This window comes from Phyllostomus discolor, chromosome 5 (assembly GCF_004126475.2).
Source record: "Phyllostomus discolor isolate MPI-MPIP mPhyDis1 chromosome 5, mPhyDis1.pri.v3, whole genome shotgun sequence".
In the NCBI taxonomy this organism is placed as follows: Eukaryota; Metazoa; Chordata; class Mammalia; order Chiroptera; family Phyllostomidae; genus Phyllostomus; species Phyllostomus discolor.
In genome coordinates, this window is record NC_040907.2 from 78,721,184 (window position 1) to 78,741,735 (window position 20,552).

General features: G+C 38.6%; 1 protein-coding gene across 8 annotated transcripts in view; it reads left to right on the top strand.

Moving 5' to 3' along the window:
- The window catches only part of KIF13A (kinesin family member 13A), a 201,275-nt gene that overhangs the window by 134,294 nt on the left and 46,429 nt on the right, over positions 1 to 20,552 (top strand). For all 8 annotated transcript variants that reach the window (XM_036026463.1, XM_036026465.1, XM_036026466.1 and 5 more), the window contains exons 10-16: positions 7,438 to 7,549; positions 7,931 to 8,143; positions 10,603 to 10,713; positions 12,109 to 12,243; positions 14,814 to 14,944; positions 20,083 to 20,169; positions 20,261 to 20,427. In XM_036026463.1, coding sequence (XP_035882356.1) covers positions 7,438 to 7,549; positions 7,931 to 8,143; positions 10,603 to 10,713; positions 12,109 to 12,243; positions 14,814 to 14,944; positions 20,083 to 20,169; positions 20,261 to 20,427 — 956 coding nt within the window. The remainder of the gene's footprint in view (positions 1 to 7,437; positions 7,550 to 7,930; positions 8,144 to 10,602; positions 10,714 to 12,108; positions 12,244 to 14,813; positions 14,945 to 20,082; positions 20,170 to 20,260; positions 20,428 to 20,552) is intronic.

Below are 20,552 nucleotides of genomic sequence, written 5' to 3' on the forward strand. Positions count from 1 at the left end.
CTCACCTGTAATTCCAAAATCCAAACAGTTCCAAAAACCAAGTGCTTTTTTTTCTTCATAGCACGCTTTCTGGTAAACCCTCACCTGAATTCTCATGAGGCTGTCTCTAGTCTTTATCTATATTTATAGTCTTTATTTACTCTCTTAATGTAGCCAATGATAAGTTTAACTCTAGAATTGTTCATGTATTCAGTATTTTACTGTGGAGTGCTGTCTCAGATCCCACTGGTGGTCATATGTAGTGTATGCACTGAACTTCCTAAAATCCAAAATACTCTGAATTTTAAGATACCTGTAGTCCCAAGGATTGCAGATAAGAGATATGAAGCTGTACTTTTTTAACCCATTTTGCAAACATGTGTTGAACACTGGGCATAAGAACCCAGGGATGAGTGAGTAAGATGGAATCCTGGCATGAGGAAGTGCAAGGTCCAGTGGGGAGGGGAGCCCTTAGAAGGGCAGCATCGGTCATTAAGTGCCATAGACATTTCCCCACAGGGTGCAGTGGGAACACAGGTGACAATTCAACTGGAAGGTTCAGGAGGCTTCCGGAGGAGCTACTGGAGTTTCTTAGTTATACAAACTAGCCTTATGACCGTTCTGTGCCTCAGTTTCCTCATCTGTAAAATGCAGATGAGGAAGAAGCCTAAGAGTGGGGCTATTATGAAGATTAAATTAATTACTCATATAAAGTGCTATGATGGTGCCAACACATAGCAAGCTCTACATAAGTGTGTACTAATAAAACAATATAATAAGTTGAAACCACTGCCTGATAGTCCATCCTTGAAATCAGTACCCAGTTGAGTGCTAAAATTAAAGAAATCTCTGATGTTTCCTAAGCTTTCTCTCGGCCTCCTATTTGGGCCTTTTTTTTTTTTTTTTTTGGATGGAACATTAATAATCCTCTTAAGCAGACTTGTCAGGGACATCACACAGACATTAGTATATGCTTAATGGGCTGTAGATATAGGAGCTTCCTCTCTCTGTAAGCTCTTAAGAGCTTTAAAGCACACATTATTCCTTCATTTTGAGAGCTGGGGCACTACACGGCTGCACCACCATGGGCTGGGAGGTACAGGTCGTCTATAGACCATCTTCACAGGAGAGTACATCTGAAAAAAAACCCTGCTGCTCCACCTGTCTGTTGAGGATGGAATGAGGAAACCTTTCCTTTCTGCTGGAGTCTGGCTGGCTCAGCTCGCTTGAGAACTTGTTTAGATCCTGGAACACTGTCTCTAATGCCCCAAGGAATATCAGTGAAAAAGTTTCCATTTTAATCTCAGCAACCACCAGTCCTTAAATGCAAACAATGTTTATGCAATGAGTATCTTTCCTGGTCTCACTTGCATTTCAGTTACTGTGGTTAATAATAAAGTACATCTCCAAAAATGAGTTCTGGTGAACTTGTTCTAGAGATAGTAATATATGATATTCCTAGGATTCTGTTATATAACTTGTAATTATGTATTACTTTATAAGCTGAATGTTGCATGTGACTCAGTTTTCCTTTTCTTCTGCTTGAGTACTTTCCATGACCCATGTTCATTTCTTCTTGGAAACCTCACTTAAAAGGATATTGTCTCAACAAACTTGTACCTAGGGAGAATAAAAATGGCTTATCTCTGTTCATTATTCAAGGGTGGGCAGGGACCCTTGTTAATTTACTAATTGCACATTGCCAGGTCAAAGTATGTTGGTGAGAAAATCTGAATAAACGTCTTTACATTTAACATAAGAGACCCATAAAGGACAGAGCAAAACTCTGCTCCTTGGGGTGCAGTAGCCATATCTTTTGTGGCATGTGCTATTTTTACCTCAATGCTTCTCAGAGCATTTTTGTGAAATACTAGTTCCTCAAGTGGCTTTGGGAAGAAAAGGATCCCTGGACAAATTATTTTGAGAGAGGCTACTTAGAAATCATAAAACCTTCCTTTGGACAGTCACAGCGCCAAAAGCTCTGAGAAGTCTTACAGTAATAAATCCCATAGAACTTTAACTTATTCCTTGAACTTATTAGATGACAGAATTCTAGGTATAATGTATATTAAAATCTCCAGAACAAATTTCAAAACAACTTGCTTTTGGAAATGTTGGGGTGTAGTTTATTATTATACCACAGCAGTTGAGATGGAAATGAGATTGGGAGCAATACTCATTAGATAAATACTATTTGAGTTCATTAATTTTCATTAGCCACCAGAAAAAGGTGGTGAGTGAAAATGAGGCTTGTACTATAGGTATAAGGGTTTCCTTCCCTGTCAGGTGATGGTACTGTCTTTCCCCCATATTTTGTTTTTTCTTTTTACTCTTAAGTGTAGGGACTTACTGGGGAAGAGTGCTAAATGCAAATCCACTAACTTCATCATCTTTCAACTAATTCTTTAAAAGCCAGAAACTGTATTCTGCTGTAAGCAACATAAACCAGCTATTGTGACAACCAAATGGTATATTCATTTTTCTCACTTAACAAGACACTCAGAAGCTGAAACAGCACCTTAGAAATGCTGTCAGGCATACAGCTCTGCCAGCCTTAATATATGTTCATGTCATCCTTATAACCTAGAGATGGCTGTACCATTCTAGGCATTGTATCCATATCTGTGTTGCAAGCAGGAAGTGAGAAGGAGGAAAGGTAAAGGACTACCAGCTTCTGTCAGCTGAATAGTCTACCTTCTCTATCAGGAGTAGGTAGCTTTCCTGGAATCCCCTCCCCGTACTGTCTCCCTACATGTTCTGTTCTTCAGTGTACTATAGACTCAGTTTTACTCCACAAGTACTGAATGCTTTCTGTAAGCCAGGCACAGTAACTGGCAAAGGAGTATCTGTGGCAATAGAATGATCACTGTTTTCAAGGTGATCTCAATCTAAGTAGGAAGAGACAGAGAAGTAGATTTAGGTCTACCTCGTTTTATTACACTTCACAGATGTTGTGTTTTATACAAAGTGAAGGCAAGACCCTCCAGCAGCAAAAAGATGACATTTTATTGCATTTGCTCTATTGTAGTGGTCTGGAACTGAACTTACAGTATCTCCAAGGTATGCCTGTGTACAGCTAACACTAAAAAAGTTTAATAAATACTGCAGTTACGGTCCTAAAAAAAAGTCATACCTACTTCTAAGGGCAGGAATCTGGTGGTTACAAAGTTAGGTAGGATGGAGAATATTCAGAAAAGTGCCCTCCCCTAAAAAAAAGTTGAATTATGACTATTTTTTCTCATTGATTGGATTTTTGGAGCAGTTTTTATATTATTGTTGATCCTTCCAAGTTTTATTTACTTTCTTTTTGATCCCAAATTGTCCATTGTTATCAATAGGTAGATTTTTGGACTTTTCAATCTTAAAGCATGGCCATCTGTTTATAAATGTCCTCCTCTAGTCTAACTTGTCCTTCACCTCCAGTCGGTCAGCCCCTCACATTCCATTCCCCACCCCAGCCCAAGAACTTGTGCTGAGAGATTTAAAGATTAGGAGCTTCCTTGCTCTGACTGCCTCCAGTAAGTTCATGGAAGGAGCAGTTCTTTGGTAGAATTGGAAAGATTCCTGGAATAACTTTTTTCAGCTCTGAAATTGGCAAACAACTCCACCCTGTTCTGGATACCAGTGAGGCACAAAAGCTGCCCACTCATCTCCAGTATGAGACGACAGTACTAGCAGGATTGATAATTGATGATTTTGTTATATTTTTAAGCTCCCTGGAATAAAGTTCTCATTAAAATATGTAAACCTATTGTTCACCTTTCGTACACTGGACTTTCAAACAGAACAGTTTTTAGGGTTCCAGAGTCATTGCTTCTGGGTGGCACCTAGTAGGGAGGAATGGTGTGGACCCCTTGTCACTAGCTGACCTGCTCGCTCTCACTCCTAGAGTCCACTCTCCCTGTAATTCACTTCTGTTTGTTTCAAGGAGATTGTAATAGGTTTAAGTAAAGTTCTTGTTTTGAATGTGTGTGCACTGTTAGGTAGAAGGCTGTGGCCCCTACAAATGATAAGCTTCTCTGATTGGGTAAGTTACAGAGCAAAGTGTATGCAGTAACTGGAGTTGTGTCATTTCTCTGCAGCTCCACGCCCTGCTCCTGACACTTACGTGCTGCCCTGGGCTCACAGAGGGCACATAGTACAGTGGAACTGACGGCACTGTGCCACCATTTCCCTTTTTACTTCCTACACTCTAAAAAGAAAATATAAGTAGTTGCCATAAGACAAAGTAGTGAGTCTCAGTGATGAAATATTCATGACAACCCCAAAATGTATTTTCATATCAAGGGCCACTGTGAACCTTAAAGTTACTAATACTGACCTTCCAGTATTTCTACTGCATTGGAGTATTAAAAATCTGGGATAGTTCAGAGAATTGTTTTCAACTAAAAAATTTTGTTGCAGTAGTTGCAAAATTGAAATGCCCTGTATTCCGTATTGAAGCAGAAATGTGTTTTTGCCACATATTGAACTCTTACTTTCCTCTGTTCCTTACATATCACATGCAATTGTCTTAAAACTATTAGCTTTGGGAGGATGCCTGAAATTGCTGAATTTTTCTATTATTAAAAAAATTTTTAAAGCTGCATTGAAAAATACTTCATATACTACATAGTTTGCCATTTTAAAATATACAATTCAATAGCTTTATTATATTCAAAGTTGTGCAGCCATCACCACAATCTAATTTTAAAATAGTTTCATTGCCCCCAAAAGAAACCTCACGTTGAAGTCATTCCCCTTTGGCCCCATCACTAGCCCTAGCAACCACTACCTCTGTCTCTATCAATTTGCCTATTCTGGATATTTCATATAACGAATTGATTAATATGTAGCTGTATTATTTCTTGCCGATTTTACAACAAATACCACAAATTGGGTTGCAAAGTTTATTTTTGGATGTTCTAGAGGCCAGACATCCAAAATCAAGGGTTTCTTCCTTCTGGGGGCTCAGAGGAAAAATGTATTTTGTGCCCCTCTCCTAGCTTCTAGTGGTTGCTGGCATCTCTTGGCTTGTAGATGAATCACTACAATCTGTCTTGTGTCTTCACATGCTATTTTTCATGTGTGTCTTCATATGGCTTTTTTTTAATTTGAATCCTCACCTGAGAACATGCTTATTGAGTTTAGAGAGAGGGGAAGGGAAGGAGAGAAACATTGACTGGCATGTGCCCCAACAGGGACTGAACCTGGGACCTATGCACGTGCCCCAAGGAATTGAACCCGCAGCCCTGCGGTTTGCAGAATGACACCCAACCAGCTGACCCACACAGGTCAGGGCTTTACAGGGCGTTCTTATAAGGACACCAATCATTGGCTTAGAACCTTCCCTAATTATTTTCATCATAAGGACCCTATTTCCAAATAAGGTCAAATTCTGAGGTTCTAGTGGGCATGAGTTGGGGGGGGAGGGACTGTTCACCCCAGGACAGTGGGTGGCCTTTTGTGTTTGGCTTCTTTCCCATAGCATAGTGTTTCCAGGCTCACTCATGTTGTAGCATGTATCAGAATTTCGTTTCTCTTCTATAGCTCGTAATATTCCATTGTATGGACATACCACATTTTATTCATCCCTTCATCATTTGATGGGTGTTTGGGTTGTTTCCACATTTAGATTATTGTGAGTATGCTGCTGTGAAAATTTCATGTACAAGTTTTTGTGTGGACATATGTTTTCATTTCTCTTGGGTTGGACTTGTTTAACTTTTAAATCTGTCAGTCATGATGTATATATTTATGTCACTTTGTGGTAGTGGCTGTTAGTTATTAAAATTCTTATTCATTATCTGCCTCTTGAATTTACTTTGCATTTCAATGACTCTTCAGTAAGTCACCATTGGGGAATTATGGTTTGTGGGAAATAGGCTTTCTTTCCTTTCACCTCAATTTCAAACCTGTTGTTGACATTCTAAAGAAAGCTATCTAGGCTCTCACTTGCCAGCCTCTGGTCACTTGCTGATTTGTGCCCTGCCTTGTTTTTAGAAGTGGTAACATTTGATTTTTAAAACTATTTTGAAAGCATTTTCTCTTTGTGATATGTAACCTTCCTCACAATCCTGTTAGATCTGAGACTGCTCTTTTCTGGCTGCTAACTTGGGGTCCAGTTGAATTCCTTTTAGAAGAGCAATTGGAACGTAACCGTGACACAGAGAGGATGTCCCTCATCCCTCGGTACCACATTTCTGTTGTTTCTAGGCCCCCTTCTCTTCAGGTGCAGAGAAGATGTGTAAGCCAACAGGGAGAGCTCAGCAGCCTAAACCAGTGGTGCTCAAACTCAAGCCTACATCAGAATCACTTGAAGGGCTTATTGAAGAGCAGATTGACTGAGTTCCACTCCAGGAGTGTCCAAAATGAGGCCCGTGGGCTGCATGCAGCCCACTGTGGCTATGAATGTGGCTCAATACAAAATCATAAATTTACTTAAAACATTATGAGATTTTATTTTGTGATTAGGTGTCGCAATGTATTTAGCTTGCGACCCAAGACAACTCTTCTTGCAGTGTGGCACAGAGATGCCAAATGGTTGCACACTCCTGCTTCTGATTCAGTAAGTCTGGGGAGGGGTCTGAAGACGCATTTCTACCAAGGTCCCCACTGATGCTGATGCTGCTATTCCCAACATCACATTTTGAGAATCACAGGCCTAGACAACTAAATGTATTTATCATTTTGGGTGTCCTTCAATCAGGCCTTCTTAAATTTTAATGTGCATATGTGTCACCTGGAGATACCTTTAATTGGTCCTGATTCAATAGGCTGGGGAGGCTTCAGAGAGCTGGTTTCTAACCAGCTCTTAGGTAATGCCAGTGCTGCCGCATTGAGAAGCAGGGATTGGAAGAATCGCCATATGCTGTCCTCTCCTTGAGTAGCTCTTTGTTTTTGTGAACTATAATAATGCTACATGAAATAAACTGGCCAGGTTTAAGCAGATGAACAGCATATACCTTACAATGGGTAGTGGTGGGGTCCCTGCAGGTTACGTGGTTATTATGGGAAACGAAACCAGAGCCCAGCATGGCCCGAATTAGATCCAAAGAGTAAATAAATGGTTGAGGCTTGAGGCATAATATCTGGAGTAAAGTTTTCCAATGTGATCTCTTAACTGTATGTTTCCAGGTTCTGAAATGAATGTTTCTTAGGTCTTGTGATGAACCAGAATCAATTCTTTTTTAAAATATATATATACATTTTATTGTTGACACTATTACAGATGTTCACCATTCTCCTGTTCCTCCCCCATTTACCCCCAGAGTAGATTCTTATAAGAATTCTGATTTATTCTTTTAAATCAATAAAGTTGTATTTTGTATTTCTTTTCTTAGCTTCTCAACAAATTAATGTAGACTTGATTGTATCAACTTTAGGGCTTCTGTATATTTTATACTTATTACCTAGAAGGATTACTGAAAACAAAATAAACATTCCATAAAACTAATTTTTAAATTATTCTCTTGGCAGATCACTGACAACATTGGGGTTGGTTATATCATCACTGGCTGACCAGGCAGCTGGCAAGGGTAAAAATAAATTTGTGCCTTATCGGGACTCAGTCCTCACTTGGCTTCTTAAGGTAATTCAGCATTCCAGTGCTCTTTTCCAACTAAAAGTTGACTGTGTCAGAGGTGATGGCTGAAAGGTGTGTGCACAGCTAACTAAAAATAGAACAGCTGACAATTTTGTACTATTATCCCGATTGCTAGAAATGGAGAATGAAAACTCATTTCTGTTACTTTTTACCTCATGATAATGCTGTTGAGAGCCATTATTCACTGTCGTGATATAGAGAGGCCACATTTCATCTTGTCATAAAATTATTTGTGAAATATCCATTTCTAAACAGCATTTTCTTCACAGAGAATAGTATCACACATGTGTGTTTACTGCTTTTATCATACCCGTTGTCCATGAAATGGGCCTGGTTTCCTAAGATGCTGTTTGAAATATTTTGCAGGACAACTTGGGAGGCAACAGCCAGACCTCTATGATAGCCACCATTAGCCCAGCAGCAGACAATTATGAAGAGACGCTCTCCACATTACGATATGCAGATCGAGCCAAAAGGATCGTTAACCATGCCATTGTGAATGAGGATCCCAATGCAAAAGTCATCCGGGAACTGCGGGAGGAAGTCGAGAAATTGAGGGAGCAACTCTCGCAGGCTGAGGTAATGTACAGGATAGGGAATATTGTCAGAAATATTGTAATAACTATGCATGATGACAGGTGGGCACTAGTCTTATTGCGGTGAACACTGTGTAAGGTACATAAATGTCTAATCGCTGTGTTATACACCTGAAACTTGTACAATATTCTAAGTCAACTATAATTTTTAAGTAAATTTAAAAATAAAAATTCAGCCTGGTGCACCCTATATTTGAAGTTTTCTGACTTCTTGTATCTGAGCAATAAGGACCTGCTTGCTTGCAGTCCTAGGTCATCTCCGTGTGGTTCAGCACTTCATTGTTGATTGGCATCTGCTATGTGCTTAGCATTGTGAAGACAACATAATTAAAATCTTCTGTCCTAGGATACAGTCAAGGAAGTGGAAAATTAAGAGAGAGTTGCTGCTACCTCCTCACTGTTTGCTGCATTAAATCAGTTGGTCCTTGAGAGCATAGATCTCTTCCACCTGAAAGCCAAAGAACCAGTTGTGATGTTTTTATTAACATTGTAGACTGTATCCACAAAGGGCTGTGCAGTTTTCAGGGAAGAATTGTGTGTCACCTCCTCCTTAAATCATGGAACATAGTATGATCAAGGATAATTTACTGTTAGGAATAATTCAGAAATATTGTATTACCTTTCTCTATATCAGCTCCTGGTAGCAAACAAAATCAGTAATTTTGTATTGTTGCCATCTTTCCTTGGCTTTACCTAGACTTTAATAATTGCATCCTCCTCCAAATAGCTGTTGCTTTAGGGAACTTACCAGGTGAGGCACTGTCCCATTTTAAATAGGTGATGAGATGGAGGTATAGCCCAAGTTCCTTAGGTTGAGTCACATGTTTCCACATGGCAGGACTTGGGTGTGTACCTCAGGCTTCTGAGTTCACATTCCTTCACACCACCTTCTTCTGAGGGTTGGAAGAGTCGTAAGGGTGGAAAAAATGTAATAGTTGTCATTTTATTGAGCACTTGTGTACCAGGCACTGTTTAAATACTATTTATCTATTGAATTATCTGCATAATCATGAAAGTTATCAACAGGAGATAAAGAGAAAGGAGTGAAGTCAGAGATTTGAATACTCCATTAATTGGTGGTCCTGGCAGTTGTATAATAATTTTTTGTTTACATGTTTTTCTCTTCTTTCAGAGTGTAAGCTCCTATGGTTCAAGAAGCTATGTTTCATTAAATTTTTTCATCCCTAACCCCTAGTACAACACTGAATCTGGGAGGCGCTTAGCACAATGCCTTGAGCATCATAAGTGCTCAATAAATGTTGCTGTTGTTATTGTCATAGTTATGTCATCAGTCAGTGCATCAAGCATATTTTTTTTATTGATGCCAAAAAGGGTAGCAAACACCTGAAAAATCAAAATGCTGATACCCTTTGAAGAGAGCCCTAATCCTGGGAGGAAAGTGTAATGCTTCTGGAATTTGTTTAAAGGTAGATGATCTTCTTTCCTCCTGTCTCTGTATCTGCATTTTTACTGTGACCATATAATCTAGGCCAGGTGGGTAGAACAGCACCCAGCTACAGGAGAGACGAGCCACAGCAGGTTCTCCTAGAGTGTTCACTTGTGTCCCCAGCCCTGCATGTCACTTTCAAGCTCTGTTCATACCATGAGACTCGGCCATGCTCAGCTGGCCTTCAGATCGTGGCCGCTTCAGCTTCTTGTCCAAGCTGCACCATCCTTCCTCTTCTCAGGGTTATACTCATGTTATCAGAGGGTGTCAAAGCATATTGTTTCAAATTAAAGGCTTCCCGAAATTTACAAGCTGCATATTATCAGTTTTTAGACCCCTTAGTTATTCTCACTAAAGAAACTCAAAGGGAAATTACTCTTCTTTTAAGCAGATGTCCTGCGTCCAGGTGAATAATAAATACACTAAGTTTGTTCCATTATAAGAAAAGTAGTTGGAGGGGCCCCAATTTAAATTTTAAAATAAGTGAGAATTTTCACCTTTCCTGATAGGTTACTATAACCGGAATGCCTTTATTTGTAATGTGCCTTGATCTCTGTCTTATTGAAAAAGAAATCTTAAAAATAAATAAATAAATAAATAAATAAATAAAAATAAAATGAGAAATGTATGAGAAAATAAGAAAAAGAAGTCTGCTTAAGTAAACTTTTTTCTAACTTTCTATTTTGAAGATGAGCTTTAGCATCTTTTAAGTCTTTAAGTGTGAAATTTAAGTATGATGGGTAAAATTACTTTGTAATGATTTGTATCAATTAAATTCAGGGCACTAGTATTTCTTTTTCTCCTTTAAATAGTAGCAGCCATTTTGCCTCTTACATTTCACTTGATTAATAAAGGTCTAAACCCCACACTGACAGTGTGTGAATTAATTGCTTCCAACAGACTATTGATAACTGCTTGAGAAGGACAATAAGTGATTGTCTTGTTACATGGTGTAAAAAATTAGAAAATCAGATAGCTCTGGTTTCATTTTAAAGGCTATGAAGGCCCCTGAACTGAAAGAGAAGCTTGAAGAGTCTGAAAAGCTGATAAAAGAGCTAACAGTAACTTGGGAAGAGAAGCTGAGGAAAACAGAAGAAATTGCACAGGTAGCTCGATAATGTAGGCCTAAAATGTTGTGATTCATTTCCTGTCTTTTCTGTGTCGTCAGTCACTTGTCATCCTCAGCAAGTCTTTGAGAACTTCCTTCTGATAAACTAGACCACAAAAACCAGTTTAGACACTGGTTTTGTGTCTTTATCAACTACAGTGTGGTCTGTATGTCTGCTACAGGTGTTCAATAGCACTGAATTTAAGCAGGGATGGTATAGGAAATATTTTAATATTTCCTGTTTATCACATTTAAACAAAAATCTGTTGTGATTTTAAGTTACTTGGCATAGCACATGGCAACCTGATTGCCAGAGAATTTGTAACATACAGAACACCATAGCTTTTCCAATATATTTGATTCTTTGGGCATGTTAGAAAATGCTGTGTGAACTTCCCTTGAGATGAAATATAAAGCAAGGACTAATTCTGCACAAGTGTGTGATTATGTGTCTTATGAATCTCTACACTATGCTTTCCATAAACATTTTAAGTTCACTGACCATTTGGAAATAATAGACTACCCTAAACAAGTCACTTGAAAGCAGTGACTGGAACCTAGTCCAGCTGTTTGCTGGACACATACATCCCTAAATTCCTACCCCTCTTACATTGCTTTCTATTTTTCCTTAGCACTTAGCTCCATTGGAAATTATATATATTTACTCATCTTTTTTTTAATAGTCTATCTCCTTCCACTAGAATATAAGTTTTCATGAAAGAGAGGGCCTTGTTTTGTTTGCTGTTGAATTCTCAGCCCTAGATCAGTACCTAGTCATGAGAGAGTGAGTGAATTAATGAATTCAAGGCCTTCTGCAATAGGGACCCAACCTGCTTTCCAGCCCCGTCTCCCACTGCTTTCCCACATTTAGTAGGAGTTCTTGGCACCTAAACTCCTCCAGTATGCCCAGAGTCTTTACTTGGCTTTCCTGTGCCCTTCGCATGGAATACTCTGCCTTTATCTTGCTATTCCCTTCATTTCTTCCTATTGAAATTCTTCTTATGCTTCAGGAACCACCTTAAATGTTCGCTCTTCCTGAAACCTTTCTGGTCTCTTAAGCCATCATGATTCCCCTCCTGTGAAGGCCAAAGCACGTTGTTCCTCAGCAGTGGCACAGAGCTCTCCTCTTTTGTCTCCAGTTGTGTAGTCTCCCTCCTCTACTAGATGCTAAGCTCCTTTAGGGCAAGATGGGGTCTGGTTCACTCTTGGTGCTTCCAGAACACTGACCAAAGATGTCACACATTTTAGGCTGTAAATAAACTTGTTCGAGCTCCGTAGAATGTGTAATTTCATTGGCATTGTCCCCAGAAACAGTGACTTACACTTTCCGTGGATACATCTGGTGAGTAGAACAGCAAACAGAGTTCCCAGCTTTTGTCTGCTTTGTGCACAGGAGAGACAACGACAACTCGAAAGTATGGGGATTTCCCTGGAGACATCTGGTATCAAGGTGGGGGATGACAAGTGCTACTTAGTCAACCTGAATGCAGACCCTGCTCTCAATGAACTTCTGGTTTATTATTTAAAGGTAAGAGGGTATATAAACACGTGGTTGCAATCCTGATTCATTCATGTACAATTCGCAATTGAATCTGGGTATCTGTCCCCATGATTTTGCTTTTCATATCCAGCTTAACCCTCCTCAAAAGTAAGAGGATTCATAGTACAGTCAGGTCACTATTGAGAATGAAAACCAGCTGTTTTATATTATCCCGAGGCAGTGCATTTGGGGCTGATTTCCTGTGACCATGAGTATCAGAGGTGCACAAGTAGGCAACTGAGGGTGTCATGTTGATCCCTTGCTGTCACGACAAGAGTTCTGACAGTATATAGGTTCAATCACAAAAATCCTGAGAAGCTATGGAGAGTCTCAGTTATGCTTCTGAGTAATTCTAAAGCAATCTCAAGATCAATATAAGGCTAAAGCAAACTCTTGTGGTACATTAGATAGCTAGGGCTCTTCTGTAACTTATCTCTTCTAAACATACATCCACAGAAAATAACTTTTGGTCCCATAATCACCCATTTAGTGTGGAAATGGGATGCCACCAACTATGTTGGATAGCTTATTGCCTCCAATCCCAAACTTCCACAACCCATTTGTACTCTTTAAAAATGTATCAAGGATTTTAAAGAACTCATATATATCTGAGTTATATCTATCTATATTTACTGTATTAGGTACTAAACCTGAGGCCATTTAAAAATATAAAATTGGCCCTGGTTGGTGTGGCTCAGTGGATTGAGTGCCAGCCTGCTGACCAAAGGGTCACCGGTTTGATTCCCAGTCAGGGCATTCTTGGGTTGTGGGCCAGGTCCCAATTTGGGAGTGTGTGAGAGGCAACCAATTGATGTATCTCTCATACATCGAAGTTTTTCTCCTTCCCTTCCCCTCTAAAAGTAAATAAATAAAATCTTTTTTAAAAAATACAAACTTGTATAAATGTGCAATCCATTAATCTTCAGAGCGATGACATCATACAGCATGTAGCCTCTGGAAAGCACTGTATACTTGTGATAAAACGAGAGTGCAAAGGCAAAGAGCATCTTAGTATTTTTATTAGTTTTTACTTCATGAGCCTCTTGAATGGTTCTCAGAGACCCCCACAGGTTCTCAGACCATGTTTTTAGAAATGCTGACATATTTTGTTAGGGGAAAACTAAGACATTTGTTTGGAATAGGGCACCCTGACTGAGGCCATTTTTCATCATATACAAACAATTTCTGATATGGTACTATGTAAATAAATGTTGTATGTGTTGGATATTTAAGTAACTGTCAAGGGTTGGGGAGCTAGGGACTTGAAAGCAGCTTGTATAAATGGTCCACACACATAAATCTCAAATAAAGAGAAAGTACCCCCTTGTGAAAGGTCAGATAGACATCTTTTTAAGGATTCTGATCTGCCTAGTGACAGAATATACAAAATGCATTAGAGAATAAGCCAGAATTGAGGCAAGGAGCTTTCTATCCTTCTTTTAATTCTACTTTTTCCAGAGACATTATATAACAAAAATGGCACCTGATTTGTTGAGAGTCCCCTAACACTTAAGATCTGTTCATTCAGAAAGGATTAAGGGGAAAGGAAATCTCATTTTGAAAAACCAGGACTTAGACTTTCTCAGCGGAATAGGAAATACTGTTATCATAATGGTTAAATGACTTCTAGAGCAAAAGAAGAAGTGAAGGACATGAGCAGTGGATTGTATCACCAGGAGTCATGGTCCACATATGTGTGAGGTTTGAAGTCCTTAACATCACATTAATCAGAACATCATATAACAAAGAGGCTTCTTCTATGTAATACTAGTATTAGACACTCAGCTATTTTTAACATTTTATAAGTTATGTAGTTTAGCCCTGGCTGGTGTGGCTCAGTGGATTGAGCACCAGTCTGTGAATCAAAGGGTCGCCAGTTTAATTCCTAGTCAGGGCACATGCCTGGGTTGCAGGCCAGATCCCCAGTGGCGGGTGTGGGAGAAGCAACCACACATTGATGTTTCTCTCCTCTTTCTCCCTCCCTTCCCCTCTGTCTAAAAATAAATAAAAATAAAATCTTTAAAAGTTATGTATTTTCAAGTATAACTTTCCATGAAACATTTTTAGTGGTTCTTGAATTTATATAATTGTTTTTAAAGCACTTTTGCCATTAACTCAGGTGGGCCTTAAAAATACCCTGCTAAATAAGTCAAATTGATATTATCGTCTTCGTTTTGAAGAAAAAAGAACTTGAGGCTCAAGAGAGTGAAATGACTTGCCTGCGGTCACATAAATAATAAGTTGTCAAGTTAAAATTGGAACTCAAGGTATTCTATTGTCAAGTCTGATTTCCTTGAATTTTAAAGCAGTATCTGATCACTGTTGATCAGGGTTACCCACCCCCCCACCCCCGCCAATCCTGTTTTAACATTTTTTAAAAATTTAATGTATTAAGGTAAGCTTTGACTTATAGTTCTCCAGATATCTTGCATCTCCTATCTGATTCACTTACTATTGTTGTGCATTTGCTGTTCAGTTATTGAAATTGATTGTGATGGAGTTGTAAGTAACTAAGGGCAGTAAGTAAGGGTTTTACTTTCTTTAATACTCTGTTCTAGGACCATACAAGGGTGGGTGCAGACACCTCTCAGGACATCCAGCTCTTTGGTATAGGCATTCAGCCTGAGCACTGTGAAATTGATATTGCATCCGATGGCGATGTTACTCTTACTCCAAAAGAAAATGCAAGGTAAGAAAAGTAGATAGCCTACTTACCAAAGCTTGTGCGCCTAATTTTCCAAAGGAGGAGACTGCCCTCTCTATCTTTTTGCTTCAGTTATATCAAAGTTAAGGCTACAAAGATTGCTTTCCTGTTACACAGAGCTGGGTAGCAGCATTTCAAACACCTGCTTTGGGGTAGGCTGATTCTGCTTTGACCAGCACGTTGTTTATCTAAACTTCAATTTCCTCCTGTGGTTAAGTGAAGCTAATGGCAGACAAAACAAGCATGTCACTTGGCTCAGTGCCTGACACATAATAAATATTGAATGAAATTAGTTGTTACTCAATGTAATGCATTGTGTAAAAAGCAGTTAATCAGACAACTGTTGTTTTGAAAAATTACTAAACCAGGCTGTAATATGTAAAAACTTGAGAATTGACAGAGTAATGTATTTATTTTTAGTACTATTAAATGATGTTTAAATTATTTAATAAACAGGTATACTATTTAAATACTATTTAAATAAAGTTCTATAATAATATTCATTAGCATACAAATATTGTAATTCAGAACACTCATTTTTATAAGGAAAACATTATACTTATTTCAAATTATTCTGTTAATATTGGCCATATAAATTTCTAAGTACTGAAAAACTGAGACTTAAAATAATAGTGTACCTGATACATGAAAGTTTATAGATCTAGTATTATAGTGATGTTATTATTATTAAAATATTTAATGGTAAAATGATACTATTCCTTAGTTTTTACTTATTCGAAGTTCAATAGTCCTTAGCCTTATACTGACTGTATCCTCCTCTGTTAGAAGCTTTGGATTTCTTTATACTCTTTTTTTGAAATATAATTAACAAATAAATGTACATATATTTACAGTGTGCAACATGGTGGTTTGATCATATTCTCTTCTAACACTATGTCTCAAAATGATTTTAATCAGCAAATTTTTTCATACCCAATTTTAATTCCAGTTCCATGTCTTCATCCTACTCTTCTTTTTTCACCACCCCGCCCAATCTCCAACTTTCCTGGAACCCCAGGGTAGCGGTTCATTCATTCAGTGTACTTTGCTCCGTGCTCTGTGCTGGCAATGCCTGGTGGAGGGGAATGTACAGAACAACAGTTACTATACAGGAAGATAAGTGCTTTTTTTCAAGTGATCTTTAGAGCCTGCAAATCTGATCACTGAGGAAGTGTGGGATATTCGTAGGACTGGAAGTGGATATTTATTATATTGTAATGGGAACACAGCAAGTGGCAGTGGAGGAGAAGAACAAAATGTATTTGAAAATTATTTGAAAGTTAGAAAATTGTAGTGATCTGCTTGGGGACAGAATGGGACTCAATTAGTGAAGAAAAAGGGGAAGTCAGCAATGATGACATGTTTTTATCTTGGGAGACTAGATAAACAGTGGTTGCTGCTAAAACGAATAAGGAATACAAGGGGAGGAACCAATTTGGAGGATGATAGGTCTGAGTGGTAATGAGTTCAGTTTGGGATAGTTCGACGTGTCCTTGGGCTGTGAAGCTACACTAAATATAGAGAGTTGGGCACTAGCAGTGTTGCCTCTCTTGAAAGTGGATTGAGAGTGTGTAGTGTGAAAATTAAACCAATGTTTTTGGGGTGGTCTGAGGAATAGTCCATGAAGGAGGCTGAGACAGGGGAGCCAGGGAGTCAGTAGAGGTAACAGGAGGATATAGTCATGGAAACTAAGGGAAGAGAAAATTTTGAGGAAGGAGAGGTCAGAATAGAAGCCAAAAAGATTCTTTTGTGTTTAGCAATTAGGAAGACGCCAGCAACTGTGGGGTGTTTAGGTACTGTATAGTTCTGGGTATGGAAGGAAAAATGCAAAGAAGAGAAAATGGTAGGTGAGGAACTGAGTCAAGAGTCTTGGTTCTGAAGATGGAAATGGGGTTGAGGACATAGTAAGAGAGGGACATGGGGTTAAGAACTATCATTGTTACTTCCTATCTATCCTCAAGTCTACTGATTCTCTCTATAGTACTGTCTTAACCATTCTGTTGAGTTCTTAATTTTAATGTCTCTATTCTTCATTTGTAGAAGTTCAGGAGGCCCATTTTTAGATATGTTCTCTACTGGAAGTCTTGTTTTTACTCCAGTGTATGCCATTAATAATTTTATTCTCACATATTTTATTGTCCTTATTTGAGAATTCTGTTCTTTGGAGTTGTTGGGGCCTCAGTCTGTTTGTTGTATCTGCTGATAAGTTTGCTTTCTAAACAGTTCATGGTTTCTTAGATGCACTCAACTTCAGCAGTTCATCTGTGGGCGTCTTGTGCCTGGGTGAGGGCACATAAATTCCTGCAGAGAGGCTTTATGTTTGCTTGTTCCAGGCATCCCAAGCATGTATCCAACCAGAAATTACTTTTTACGCTAATTTCTTAGCTTAGGTACAGTACTAAACCAGACAGCTTCCTTAACTTTTTCTTTTTCATTCAGAGTGTACTATAGATGGCAGTGATATGTTCATATGTGTGTTGAGGGGCGTGCACATGGTGTGCATGCATGTGTCTGTATGTATCCCTGGACAGGGTCCTCTAAAGACAGAAATTATCTTGTAATTTAGAGATAAGTAAGAGAGGCAAAGCCTACTGTGTCCCTCTCTCATGTCCTTCAGAGCTGTTCTCTGTCTCGCTCTGGAATGACACTGCCTAGGAGAACATTCTGAGAAAATGGGAAGGTTCTGTGACTGCTAAGACCACTTTGGTGGCCACTGGTGAGGTGCTCTTGAGCACTAAAGTATGGCTAGGGAGCTTGAGGAACTGAACTTTTAAAATTATAATCCTGTATTAAAAACAATGAAGGACACAGAGGGACACATCTCTATTATTGATCATACTGCTATTTCTAGAATTTCTGAAGAGCCTTTTAGATACCTCAGTAAACAGTGGGCAAATGTGTTCCTTAGAAAGTGACTAGTGAATATTTTTTAGGTAGAAATGTATTCCATAAAACTTTCAAAAAAAAACTCTTTTCATCATCCTTTGGCAAAAACGCATACACGTATGTGTATACATATACATAGGTATGTATAGACACACCTATATATTCTGATCTTATGTTCCAGTTTGCAGATGACTACATTAGTTCCTAATGCCAAGTAGATGGGACACAGACTTTTGAAGCTTGAGTTACAATGATGAGAGTCATTTTCAATGGCAAGGATGAAGAGAACATGTTATTGTAAAAATACGCACACCAAAGTTTTATCAAGTTTATGTATGACAGATTACAATGATTTAAGAGAGTATTTTCAGAGTACTCTTATGAGTAAAAACTTAGCTACTTGATTTGAAATATTTCTACAAAGGAGTGATTATTTCCATATGTGAGTTCTACTTATTCCATAACTCTGCTTTAGATTCCTATAAATATTAGGAGCCAGAAAATGATATTATTATATGAGAAAAGTAACTTATTGAAAAATTAAAACTCAAAATAATACTCATTATTTTTTCCATTAAACTTCTCCTGATAGTTCTTTAGCAAATTAAATTTCAATTAATTATCCCCCTTTTTTTGTTTTAATATACCAATAAAATTTCATTTTTTAATTAAAGGAAACATTTAAAAAAAGACCAAAATTTTCAGCACTAAAAATTCCAGAGGACTTTTCCTTTCCCCATAAAAAATGTCAGTGACTGTGCTTTAACTGTGTCGAGGATCAGTCAATGAGATCTAATCAGAAAGCTTTTACAGTGGGTTATTCAGGTGACTGACTTCACAGCCCCATGATAGCTGGTCAGCTGTAGTAAAGTTGCAATGTAAAAAATGCTGCCCTATTGAAAGATCACCTACAAATGTCCACAGGGCTAAGTTACTTCTTCAAGGTTTGTTTCAGACCCGTCAGAGATGCATGGGCCAACCCAAACCCAGAGACGCAGTGCACATTATTTACAGTGCAATAATAAAGACTGTCAGAATTGTCTCCCCCACCCCTAGTTGTTAGTTTTGCTTTACAATATGTTTGGTTACTGTTTGTGATTTAAGTATGGTATTCTTACTCTTACTCATGGTATTCTTATTCTTATTCTTTTTATGTTTTCTCCATTTTTATTATGGAAAAAGATATAAAAGTGGAAAGAAGGCTATAATGAACCCCCATATATCCACAATCCAGCTTCAACACAAGAGCCTCATGGACAATTATGTTTTATTTACATGCCCTCCACATCCCTTCCTCCCTCTTGTCTGGGTTATTCTAAAGCGAATTCTAGATATTATAACTTTGCATCCATAAATATCTCAGCTTATATCTTTTAAAAGATGAATATTCTTAAACATAACTTTAATACCATCACACCTAAAATAATTAACAATAATTTCCTACTAATAATTTTATATTCAGTGTTCAGATTTCCCCAGTTACCTCATAAATGTTGTTTTTTGGTTGTTTTTTGAAATCAAATTCCAAATAAGAGCCAACCTTTGTCATTGGTTATTATATCTCTTAAACCTCTTCTAGTCTGTGGGTTCCTCCACCCTCTCCCCCCAGTCCCTTTGTTCTTGCATTGTTTGTTGAAGATGCCTAGTTGTTGGCCTAGAGTTTCCTGTTACCAGCATTTTGCTCATTGCATCCCATGGCATCATTTGGCATCTCCCTGTGTCCTCTGTGTTTTCTAAATTGATAGTTACATATAGAAGCTTGATTAGATTCAGCTCAAATTTTTATAGAAGTATTCCATAGGTGGTGCTGTCTGTCCCCTACAGGCTGCATACCACATCAGGTTCTCTCTCCTTGGGGGCATTTGCAGCCCTAGATTATCAGTGCTTATCAGCAGTCTAACCCTTTTGGCACCAGGGACCAGTTTCATGGAAGACAGTTTTTCCATGGGGGTGGGGACAGTTTGGGATGATTCGAGCACATTACATTCAAACTCACCTCCAGCTGTGCAGCCTGGTTCCCAGTAGGCCACAGATTGCTGCTGGTCTGTGGCCCAGAGGTTGGGGACCCCTGGCTTAGATCATGTGTTTTAGAAGTGGTTATAATTCTCCTATTCCTTCTTCAGGTATTAATAGAATACATCTATTAAGGGAAAGTCCCCCCAGTTATCTCTTTAGCTACTGGGGCTGGTTTTGCACTCTTTACCATTCAGTTGACCGTTTCCCTGGTGTTCCTTCAGGTCCTGTGTGAATGGCACCCTGGTGTGCAGTACCACCCAACTGTGGCATGGTGATAGAATCCTGTGGGGCAATAACCACTTTTTCAGGTAACTTCTTTGTATTCACTAATATTTTCATACACATTTTTTATCTGAGTGCAAAATAAGTTGATTTTCTCTAATGGTGAAAACTCCACAGAATTAATTTACCTAAGAGGAAACGGCGAGATTGGTTGAAAGACTTTGAAAAAGAAGCAGGCCCACCAGAGCATGACCTGGACGCAGCCAGTGAAGCTTCTTCGGAACCAGACTATAACTATGAATTTGCACAGATGGAGGTTATCATGAAAACACTGAATAGTAACGGTAAGGCCGTCACTTCAGATTTCTGTGTCTTGGGCAGTTCCTGATCTCACCACATTCAATGAGGGATAAGTATGTATGTTGTGCCATTCTGAAAATGTAGACACATCACATTGCTAATTCCTTAA